We start from the raw sequence: 12,198 nt of genomic DNA on the forward strand, positions 1-12,198 counted from the left end.
TCAGGAAACATCCATTGTATCCAATGCTAAACATGTTAGCAGCATTGACGACCTCAGAGGTGAGGCAGGCACCCCCGAAGGCGAGACAACAAATAGGAGATAACGATGGGAAGCCGGACAATAACCATCAAATGATAACACCACTTAAGGACTAATGATTACAGGATGACATTGCATCGGATCGCGACCGACAAGAGCCCAGCTCCACACTCATGCTCAATCTAACTGGCCATTAGATTGACTCGAGCTACAACAAACTGGTAACTATAAACATCGCTGCGGGACTCTGTGTGTGTGTGTGACTAAAAAGCATAGGCTAACTGTTGTATTCTCAATAAATGCTGTGTATTTGCCTTCCTCTATAAAGATCCCGTGAGCTTTGTATGAGCATAACAGGAGCCATGCCCCACAATAGCTCAGTGGCTGGTGCACTCCACTGGGTTGTGGTAGACTTAGGATCATATCCCTGCTCTGGAGCAGTGACTTGACCCATGCTTGCCCACACCCAGGTGTGAGTTCTAACCCCTGGGCTGTGGAGTCTGTCTCTTGCCTACTGAACATTTAATTGTTTATCACAAGTGGTGCTGGTGATCAAGGCACTCACCTGGGATGTGGGGACTGAGGCTCAGGTCTCTGCTGCAAATCAGGCAAAGTGGGGACTTCAATCTTGGTATTGCACATGCCAGGTGAATGTCCTGGGCTATTGGCGCTCCCTGATTTTTCACAAGAAATTTGGAAAGGTCTCAGTTTTGTTTGCAGTGTGGTTTCAGCCGTGTTGGTCCCAGGATATTAGAGAGTCAAGCTGGATGAGGTAATATCTTTTATTGGGCCAACTCCTGATGGTGAAGAGGACAAGGTTTTGAGCTTACACAGAGCTCTTCTTCGGGTCTGAGACACTACATGATATCCCAACATCATCAATTAATCAAAACTACCCCAAACAGAGCTGAATTATCTGTATGCTCCAAGGGACTGAACTTCTGACCCACCACAAGTCCTGATACCATGCTAATGTGAGGAGGACTAGAAGAATTCGTTTGCTGACTCTGCCCCAAAGAATTCTTTCACAGCAATGACACCACCACCCACATCTACCACATCCCCACCAATAGTCATAAAAAAAATCATCTGGCTGGACACACCACAGCAGACGAAACCACACACTTCATCATTACATTGATTGAAATCCTTAACAAGCATCACATCCACCGCAATCTCCCCACCGTTGAGAGGACAGCCATACAGCCCCTGAAATCCAGCCACCAGACAGTGATCAAACCACAGAAAAGGGGGGGGGGGTGCCATCGCAGTCCTCAGCCAGGATGATTACATTAATGGAGCCAACCGACAACAGGGCTGCCCAGAAGATTCAGTGGCCCCCTGCCGCCAAAGACCCGGCGCTTCAGCGGCGGGTCCCAGGATGGAAGGACCCCCCCGCCGCGGGTCTTCAGGGCACTTCGGCTGCGGGTCCCGGGGCAGAAGGACCCCCCGCCGCCGAATTACCGCCGAAGACCCGGAGCGGAAGAAGCTCTGGGGGCCCGGGCCCCACGAAAGTTTTCCGGGGCCCCTGGAGCGAGTGAAGGACCCCGCTCCAGGGGCCCTGAAAAACTCTCGTGGGGGCCCCTGCGGGGCCCGGGGCCTGGGGCAAATTGCCCCACTTGCCCCCCCCTCTGGGCGTCCCTGACCAACAACTCTCTGGCATTACCTAATATAAAAAACTCAAAGAAGACCCAACACCACAATCCACCCAGGAATTTAAGGATCTCATCAAATCCTTCCCCAAACAACTCCAAGAAAAACTCTACAACCTCCTCCCCCACGAACCTGCTACATGCTTCCCAGATACACAGACAAGGGAACCCAGACAGATCCATCATATCTGGCCCTGGAAACCATCCTCAAGCCACTCACCACACAAAGAGCCAGCTTCCTCCAGGACACAACCGACTTCCTCCAGAAACTCTGCAATGTTAACAACCTGCCTCAAAACACCATCCTTGCCCCCATGGATGTCACCTCCCCATACACCACCATTGATCGCATATCTGTCTGCCTCAAATATCTATAAGACAATGGACAATACTCAGATATTCATCCCAAACGCGCCCATTTCATCCTCACCCATAACTGTTTTATATTCATAGAAAGATAGGGTGAGAAGGGACCACAAGGATCATCTAATCTACCATCCTGCCAAGATGGAGGATTTGTTGTGTCCAAACTATCCAGCCTCTTTTTGAGAACCTTCAGTGAAGGAGCTTCCACAACCTCCCTAGGCAAGAAGAAGAAGATTAGTGCTCCAGGTGAGACTTGAACTCACAACCCCAGCATCACTCCACACCATACTGCTTTATAAGTACTGTGCACTAACCAGTTGTGCTACTGGAGCACATAGGTTAATTTAACCCTGTGAACAGCCATGGGTTCTAGGATGCCTCCCCACTAAGCCAACCTGTTCACAGGCCACTTTGAGGAAGAATTTCTGGAAAAATGCACCACAAAACCAAAGATATACCTTGATGATATTTTCATAGTCTAAACTTCCTAATGGATTTCCACCACAACTTCAACCACCACCCATCACTCCATCAGATTCTTGCTAGAACTCTCCCACACCAGCATCAGCTTCCTGGATACCACCACGAGCTTCGACAGTGGAACCCTACAGACAACTATAAACCCAAGATCAATACACTAACCTGCTCAGATCCAGTTACTACCCCAAACACACCAAGAAATCTGTTATCTACAGCCAGATACCACAGAATATGCTCTGAGGAGAAAGTCCGGGATATATACCTTAATACACTTAAAACTGCTTTCACCAAACAAGGACATTCCATCAGAGAAGTAGATCTCATCATGGAATGGGCCACCCAAATACCCTGAGAGAACCTGCTTCAATATGGGGAAAAAAAACCTCTGATGGCATAACCCTACTTGTCACCTACCACCCCACACTGAAACCCATATGGAGTATCACTAAACAATTACAACCCATACTCGATGGGGACCACATCTTGAAAGAAATTTTTCCTGAACCCCCTCTTCTGGCCTTCAAACAACCCCCAGTCTTGACAAGCTCATCATCAGAAGCAAGCTCCCCACAGGCCAGGATACACCAACTCAAAGTGGCACCAGATCCTGCCATAACAACAGAGGCAAAACATTTAGACATATCTGCTATGATGATCAATACCCGCCCAGGACCACCGCCCACAAGGATCCTGACTGGGGACTATGACCGGCCCCATTGATTGGCCCAACCATACTATTTAAGCCAGAAGGAGGCACAGGAAGTTGTCTTAGTAGTCAGGAAGTCTCTCAGCTTGGCTGGTGCACTGGACCTGACTTTTTCTTGATCCCTGGTCCCTGATTCTAGCTCTGACCCCCAGCTTGGTTCCTGATTGTGACCCTGACTCCTGGCTTGGACTCTGACCACTAGGCATGACCATTCTTGTTCTGACCTCTAGGTCAGACCACCCACATCCTGGTCCTGACAGTATGCCATGTGCACACTGCAGACTCCGGTTATTGGACATCTATTGCATGGTGGTGCCATTCACTATTCTAACTTTTCCCCCTTGAAGTGGTTGTATTTTAATGATGGGTGAAATTATTCAAAGACAGACTGATAGATCACAATCATAGATATAGAAATAAATGCAAAAATATTATGTTTAAAGAGCATTACTAAGGTTGCAAAGACAAGTACTCAAAACTTAGGAAATACCAGCATTCAGGCTGCCTATGCAACCTTAGTTTGGCCCCCTGTGTATATGTATTATAATACAGTCTTTAATTACATGGCCACATGCTATTTTTTCCACAGGTCCTGTGCCATCATTCAGTGCACAGAACGGACAGCGTTCACTGAATGAGCAGCTATTCAATATTTTGTTTTTTCATTGTTCAGTGTCTGGCCTCGTCCCTTATTTACTGCATACTGTGCAAACCTTGCTCTGAAGACAGAAATATTAATTTCCTCAGGGGCTTTTCTGCAGTACTCATCACGACAGTATCGGAGTGCTTCACAAACGCTAATACATTTATTTTCACACCACCCCTGTGAGGTGAGGGGATGGTATCCCCATTTTATAGGTGGGGATTTGAGGCACAGAGATGAAGGTCAAAAGTGTTCACTAATGTTGGGTGCCTGATCTGATACATTTATTCCAGAAAGGAGCTCAATTGCTTTTTATATTTGCCCTTAATGAAGGGCAGCCGTTACATCCACTAACTTCAACGAGGCTTCGCCCAACCCCCAGCATAGCTGCATTTTTCCCTAGCCTTGTTCTCAGAAACAGCTGAATCATTTTAGCTGAAATTTCCCAACATAGTTCAGCCCAAATGCTTAAAATTTGGCAAAGTTATATGCAGCTGAAAACAGGGTTTTTATAATGGGTAGTGTTGGGCAATCTTAATAATAAGTGGTGCTATCAGCCCTGCGTATAATAGTCTGCAAAGTACTTTTGGATCCTTTGGGAAATGTCCTACACCACGAGATGGAGAAAGTAAAGTGTTATTGTTCTATTTGTTTAGCCTCACAATGGTAGCTCCTAAAAGCAACCTGATGGCAATATTACCGCCTGACTGTCTCTCTCTTTAAACAAACCACTTAAGTCAGCAATCAGCAGAGGAATTCTGACATGAAATTAATTCTCAGAAAATGTAACCAACCAGTCTGTGTTTGTCTCATTATTTCCACTAATCTAATTTTTTTTATGGAGCATTTCACTCAGCTTTCCACTTCCGTTGGTTTGGTCTGGAGAGGCCTCTTAGTATAACTTTGCTCTAGATTGAAAAGGACAAAGAAGACACTCATTTATGGACAGCAGAGAAAGGAGGTGCCTTTCTTTCCCTGCAACTCAGACACAGACACACACGCATGTGCAAACACACGGGTGCACCTTTCCCACAGGTTCTAGATCCTCTTTACAGCTGTCTCTCACAAACTGTGGGGTCTGCCCTCCCACCCTGCTGTGGTCTGGACAGTGCCTGGCTGGGGACAGAAGCTCTTGACTTAGTTTTATTTATTTGCAATCTTGAAAATAAGAAAATACCAGTGGTTGCCTTGAATTCCCTGCAACAGTCCCCTATTCCAGCTCCAACTACTGAGTCTTTCATGCATGCAGGACCGAACAGGATTTTCCTCTGCAGTGACTCCTCCCTGTATCACTGGCACTGAGGGCAGGCAGTGGGTTGACTGTCACCCTCTGCTCTCAATGCTTCCCTGCCAGTGCCCAGCCAGCATAGATCCTCTGTGGAGGACAGAGGGGAGGGAGGAGGCAATATCTGCCTGGGAGATGAAGGGGCCAGAATGGGGAGACCCAGGCTGGCCATGAGCTCTTGTCTCCCCATGGGCAAAGAGTTAACTAGCAGTAAGATTTTGTTATAAACGCTGTGTGTACCTCCGTGCACTGCATTATATCACCCTGCCTGCTGCACAGGGTGAAATCAAAGGGGGCGGTAAGGGGGAAACCAGCAGGGAATGGCAAAGAGAAGATGCATGCCAAGGGCCCTTGGGGAAACAGTTAATTGGGGAATACCCCCCACCTGGCTCCAGCTAGGTTAGTGAAGTGTATTCCTCCCAGGCTGAACACAGGGTCAAAGAGGCTACTAAAACCTGAGAGACACTATCCTCGGCAGAAGGGGCGGGGAGGGGCCAGCAGGGTGGCTGGAGGTGAGTCTCTGACAGGCTATGTCTACACTACAAGCTGGGGTGTGATTCAGGTGGGTTTGTACTCAGCACAGCTCAGCCCTGTAACCCCTGCCTGTTCGGTGTGCTGTGCTGTCCCCCTCTAGTGGCAGCTAGACCAGCGAGTGATGAGCCTGCTACAGCCCTAGCTAAGAGAGATGTGTCTTTCAGCTCATGCATTAGAGGCTCTTGCGTTAAGCTCCAGAGGTCCCAGGTTTGATTCTGGCTGCCAACCAGAGTCTGTTGGTGTAACACTACCGTGGCTATGCTGCTAGTAAGTAGGGTGACCAGACAGCAAGTGTGGAAAAATGGGGTCAGGGGTGGGAGGTATTAGGAGCAAGGAAAAGACCCAAAAATGGGGATTGTCCCTATAAAATCGGGACATCTGGTCACCCTACTAGTAAGAGAGTGAGCATGTATGTGAGTGGGGGAATCACTCCCCTAGTGTGTGGTGTAGACATCGCCAGAGAGACAGGGAGTGCATGCTGCAGCAGTGCAGGCTGCGTCTCACATCCCAGAGATGGAGGTAACTGGGCTGAATGGAATGTAAAGGCTTGCAAGGAAAGATTGTGGGTTAGGAAAGGGGAAATAGGTGTATAGACCTTTACTGTGTAGGGGGTTAGACTGGATGACTCATCTAACTGTATGATATCCTTTGCTGTGAGTGCCAAGTACCAGTGAACGAATACTGCTTTGCTTTGAAGAAGCTGTACTAGTCACTTTAATTGGCTCACTGGTTACAGGTCTCTGGATGGAAAGGGCGTACAGGTGCCAAACCCGGGTGGGCCTGTCCTGTTCACACAATTGGGAAGCGGGGACTGCAGCCCAGCAATCCAGTCCCGGAGAGGTTGGATCAAAGTGTTCCACCCAGAGAGAGGTGCAGGAACTGGGCATGTGACCTGACCTGAGGTGTGCACTTGAGAGGGACTAGAAGGGGTCAAAAGCACAGCTCACCCTGCACCCTTGACACTCCCCTATTCTGTCCCCCCATCCTGCAGCTCTGTTCCAATATGGGGACCACAGGTCACGCTCAAGTTTCCATGCAGGTCTGTGTTTCCATGCCTAGATAAGCTGCATGCCCAGAAACCAGCTTCTCCCTCGGTGGCTCCCTGTGTCAGGGTTAAGGTTCTCATCCATGTATCTACTGCAGTAGCCTGGTTTTCCACTAGTGGCTAGTCAAGATGAATGTTGCCTCCAGCACGCAGGAAGGGCCTGAGCTCATTTGCTGATGGCTCTGGAAGGACACTTTTGAACGTGACATGGCCCCCGCGTGATCTTGCTTTAAAAATAAATTCTAAGCGGTGCTTTGCTCTTATTGGCGAGCCCCTGCCCTCTTGAAACAAAGCCTGTGACTCCCCAGTGCTGTGGGAGAGGTTAGAACCTGGCCCTTTGAACCCGTCACCCTCCTGGTTACCATTCCAAATTTCACCCTGAGAACCAGAACGATTGGCTTGCATAGAAAACCAGGACAAAGTGAACACACTGCAACCTGATCCATGGCTACTGATCCTGCTGCTGCCTTGGAGGTAGCTGGGAGCAGCAGGTGCCGAACCTCTCTCAGAATCAGGCCCCTGTGTAACTCATCTATTTTTTAAATAGAGCTTTTAAAAACATGCTGATGAGCAGTATGTGAACTAGAGAGTTCATTAGGGCTTCGTGTCAGCAGCTCTGTTGGCCATTTGCAGCAACTGTTTCTCTTGAGACACGGCCCGTCCTCTAACGAGAGTTTGTTTTTCTGTTTCTTGCAGCAACTTAGAGACAGAGAAGTTGTGTGGTAAGTAGGGCTACCAGTTCAGTACCTCTAAACAAATTAGTCCGGGGAGATTGTTTCAGAATTGCCCAGGTTTCTTGCTTTGCAGCATCTGGCACTAGTCACTGGCGGAGACAGGACACTGGGCTATATGGACCTCGGGTCTGAGCCAGTCTGGCCGTTCCTATTTGTGCATCTCATCCAGTTGTGACAGGATGATATTGCAGGAACTCTGCAAGTTGGAAAGCCTGGGGTTTTCCCCTGGGTGGGACATTCTGATCCCTGGGAAGGAAAGGGCGTTTTGCTCTATTCCATGGGTGTCAATCTGGAGTCATTGCACTGACTTCAATGCAATTAACATGAGTTAGCAGAGAGCAGAATTTGACCTCGTTTTATTATGTCTGGCACTGCAAATGCCTGCTGTGTAGAAAATGAGCCTCAGCTGCCATTCCAGGTGAGGGCACAGAACAAAATAAGATCCCAGCAGCAGGTTTCCTAGGAAATAGCAGGATGGAGACAGGCCTTGATGGAATTGCTTTGAAATTTAACCTTGACCTTCTGTCCCACTCCAGATTATTTCTCGGAACACCTGGGAGAATACAGACATGTGCTTTCTGCTCTGGAAGCACTGAACACTGCTGTCCTGGCTGCCATGGACAAAACCAAACTGGTAAGGATGGGGCCCTACAAAATCGGGGCCCCACAGTGTGGGGAGGAGAGAACACATTGCCGCAGTGAAACCTGGGTCTTTGTAATGAGTGCTTCCGTGCCCTCGGATTCTTGCTTAATACCCCTTGCGGGGAATGTCAGTCCTTGCATGAGTGTGTTAATGATAATGTAATTAACCGGCTAGTGTGTATGTGCACCACTGCCCGCTAGTAGATGAACTGAAACTCTTCAGCTGTATGTCATAGGCCCTATGCTGCTAGCAGCCCATGCAGATTCTAACTGAGCCTGAGCGGTAGGAGTTGTGTGTTTGGAGCAGAGAGTTCTGAGTTCTATCCCTGCTGTCCCCATGGAATTCTGAGCGATGGTGGGGTGTGTGCAGCACAGGAACAAGCAGGGTGTCCTAGGAGGCTGCAGCCTTGTCACAATGTGAAAAACAGGCTATTGCTGTGCTGAACTGACTGTAGCGCACGGGCTGGATGGATGCAGCAAAACATGCTCCCTGCCTCAACAGGCAGGCAGGCAGCATGGTATCTTGGTAAGAAAAAACAGTGGCTTTTAAAAGTCACAGCAACATGCCTTGTACCTGCCTGGGTTTGGAAAGCACAGAGGCATCATGGGTCCGGGGAGTAGGCAGGGCAGGCCCTTGCATGCATTTAGCTAATGGCGTCTCTGGCTTGTGGGTGCTGAGGAGACTTGTCTGAATTTTTATTCTTGAGTGTTCCTGCAGCAGGGACAGGTGGTAACATGGCCTCAGGTGTGTGTGTGTGTGTGTGCATGCGCGCACACACGTATCTTTTGTGCTGGTAAGTGACCCTTTTTATGAAACCAGGGCATGTGTGCACCTGCTAATGAGCACACACTAGACACTAAGCATTTCCAGCTCACTGCAGCTCCTAAGGGGAGCTCTGCCTTCCCACTAACTAGCCTTGGGGTGGCCCGGGACAATGGCCAGTAATTCTCAAGCTAGGTTTGTACCCTTCCTGCAGGTATCTATGAGGGGAGGGCAGAAGCTCATTGTCCAACATTATCTGCAAGAGACAGGACAGGAACTAAAAATAATCTGACAAGCTGGTCTGGTCCTGAGCCTAGCTAGGACTCCAACCTTTCCCTCTAGCCCAGCTCTGCCTCTCAGTACATGACAATGAATCATCCCTCTGTGACAGGTTGGATCACAGAAACCCCCTTGGGAGCTGCCACCCAATGTACCAAGACTACTTCTATTCCTGTTTTCCCTGCCAGTTCAGGACTCCAGCACCCTGTCTTGCTGAGCCAGACACTCCCGTCTGCTCCAACACAGACCCAGGGACTGAATCACGTGCCCCAAAGCTGCAGGTTTACCTGAAAACAGCTCACAGAAGTGTGCTTGTCTATAGCACTCAGATGCCCAACTCCCAATGGGGTCTAAACCCAAATAAATCCATTTTACCCTGCATAAAGCTTATGCAGAGTAAACTCATAAATTGTTCACCCTCTACAACACTGATAGAGAGATATGCACAGTTGTTTGCTCCCCCAGGTATTAATACATACTCTGAGTAAATTACTAAATAAAAAGTGATTTTATTAAATACAGACAGTAGGATTTAAGTGGTTCCAAGTAGTAACAGACAGAACAAAGTAAGTCACCAAGCAAATTAAAATAAAATGCGCAAATCTATGTCTAATCAAACTGAATACAGATAATCTCACCCTCAGAGATGCTTCAGTACGCTTTTTCTCAGACTGGACACCTTCCAGGCCTGGGCACAATTCTTTCCCCTGGTACAGCTCTTGTTGCAGCTCAGGTGATAGCTAGAGGATTCTTCATGATGGCTCCTTCCCTCCTCTGTTCTCTTCCACCCCTTTATATATCTTTTGCATAAGGCGGGAACCCTTTGTCCCTCTGGGTTTCCATCCCCCTCCCTCACTGGAAAAGCACCAGGTTAAAGATGGATTCCAGTTCAGGTGACATGATCACATGTCACTGCAAGACTTCATTACCCACTTGCCAGCACACACATATACAGGAAGACTAACAGGTAAACACAGCCATCTGCAGACAATGGTCCTGGCTAATGGGAGTCATCAAGATTCCAAACCACTATTAATGGCCCACACTTTGCATAATTACAATAGGCCCTCAGAGTTATATTTCATGTTTCTAGTTTTAGATACAAGAGTGGTACATTTATACAAATAGGATGATCACACTCAGTGGATTATAAGCTTTGTAATGATACCTTACAAGAGACCTTTCGCATGAAGCATATTCCAGTTACATTATATTCACTTCTTATTATGTTTTTATAAAACCATATAGACTGCACAATGTCACACCCTCCACTGCCTTTCTTGATCCCGTTATACGTTCACATGCTTTCCCTGTTAATGTTTTCCCTCCATTCTTGGTGCCGATAGCCTGCCAAGCCCCCCTGCGTTTCCTGCTCTTTCAGGACAGTTACCATCACATGAGCTCTTTGTTTGAGTTCCTCTGGCAAAGCAGCTCCTGTGCTAGTCATTAGGAGGCAGAATAGTCTCCATGTCTGTAGCTTGCAGTGGCCTGAGTTGCTCTTGCTAGACGGCTGTGTGGGATATCTGACCACACATGGCTGGCTCTCCGGCTGCTGGGATATCCCTGTGGAGTGATGGAATCCTGTAGATTCCCTAAGAGTTGCAGCCAAAATAAAAACCCCATATTCAACCAATGTGAGTAATAACCTCATGGTGTTGCTGCTCTGCTGTCACCCCAGTAGGAACAAGGCTGGCTTGACAGAGAGGGAATCGCACCATACGCATGCCTGTGGCTGTCTCACTACTTGTGGAAAGGAGATGTCTAGTCAAGGTGTTATCATAGGGAGAGCTGGAGGAATACTGCCCAGGAATGGTCACAGGTATTTGTTCCAGTTTTAAAGTTAATACACTTCGTCCAAGTGCATGATCCTTATATGTTTGCTTTCTACAGAGAGACCAGGGGCTGATTGTTAAAGGTATTTAGGTGCCTACAGATGCCTAATGGAGCATAAGTGCTTTGGAGAACCCCACTAGGTGCCTATCTGCATCTTTAGGCACCTAAATATCTTTAACAGGCTGCCCTAAGCAGCCAGGTTGTTGGCAGGAACGTTTAGAGAGCAGGGAATTTTGAGTGAATAGTAGGAAAAAATGTAGAAAGAATTTCAAACTTGTAAACGTAAATCTCCACACTTGAAATCTGACTCTGAGAGTTACCTTGTCCACTTGGGGTAGGGACAACACCATGTGACTTGAGGTCTGAGTCCATTCAAAACTAACCAACACAGCTTGAGTATTGAATGTCGAATGGAATGAGGGGCAGATCCCTGATTCCCAGAAAGTATCCAGCGATAACAACTCGGTTTGAGAAAATAACGAAGTGCTCAGGACAATCCACAAACAGAGGAAGAGGCTAAATTCACTGGATGAATTCCTGGCTACGAGTGACTTGCTCTAGTCCAGTTGCATGTGCTTTCCCTCTTGCTCTATCTTATAAGCTCCCTTTGCATGGTTGGAAGGCAAATCTGTGACTCGTAACTAGGCCAGGCAGGCCAGGCCCTGCCTGCTTGTGCGTTGTATGGCAGAGAGTCTGCAGCAGAGAGCATTCCATGCTAAATACAGCTGTGAGAACGCCTCCGTGAATAATGGATGGGAACGCTCCCTGGGAATCAGCGGCCCCGTTTTGTATCTTAAGTGTGTAAATTGGCTCGAGTCTGTGCTCAGAGGCTTATTCCATTCACAGCTGCAGGGTGGGATGGAATTCCCAGGGATCTTTCTTTTCATTTCACATGAAGCGGTTCAAACTTGGTGTGCAGCAGATTAATGTGTGTGTGAGAGAGAGAGAGAGAGAGAGAGGCAGAAGGGAGAAGTGTGTGAGTGAGTGAGAGATGGAGAAGGCGTACATGTGTGTTTCCAAGTCGTTCTGCTTCAGATAAGGTTTCTTCCATTGCACAAAAGTGTAGGAGCTAGGGGAGCAGGGCCACTGCCCAGCTCTGCCAGCCAAGGAGAGTTAGCGTCGCGGGTGTTCGTCCCCCTCGAAAATCAGGCTCCAGGGACATTGAGTTTAATGCCCAAAACTGGGTCATCCAGATTT

At 48.1% G+C, this 12,198-nt stretch overlaps 1 protein-coding gene and 1 non-coding gene across 2 annotated transcripts in view; one reads left to right on the forward strand and one right to left on the reverse strand.

The window, feature by feature from the left end:
* NECAB3 (N-terminal EF-hand calcium binding protein 3) overlaps nucleotides 1–12,198 on the forward strand; it is a 131,557-nt gene that overhangs the window by 70,747 nt on the left and 48,612 nt on the right. The window contains exons 4-5 of the mRNA XM_065414690.1: nucleotides 7,447–7,472; nucleotides 8,021–8,118. Of these exons, the coding sequence (XP_065270762.1) occupies nucleotides 7,447–7,472; nucleotides 8,021–8,118 (124 nt within the window). The remainder of the gene's footprint in view (nucleotides 1–7,446; nucleotides 7,473–8,020; nucleotides 8,119–12,198) is intronic.
* Nucleotides 2,296–2,389, reverse strand: TRNAI-UAU (transfer RNA isoleucine (anticodon UAU)). Its single transcript has 2 exons — nucleotides 2,352–2,389; nucleotides 2,296–2,331 (listed from the first exon to the last, which is right to left on the reverse strand). It is a non-coding gene; the product is annotated as a tRNA-Ile (tRNA).

This window comes from Emys orbicularis, chromosome 12 (genome assembly GCF_028017835.1).
Source record: "Emys orbicularis isolate rEmyOrb1 chromosome 12, rEmyOrb1.hap1, whole genome shotgun sequence".
NCBI classification, from domain to species: domain Eukaryota; kingdom Metazoa; phylum Chordata; order Testudines; family Emydidae; genus Emys; species Emys orbicularis.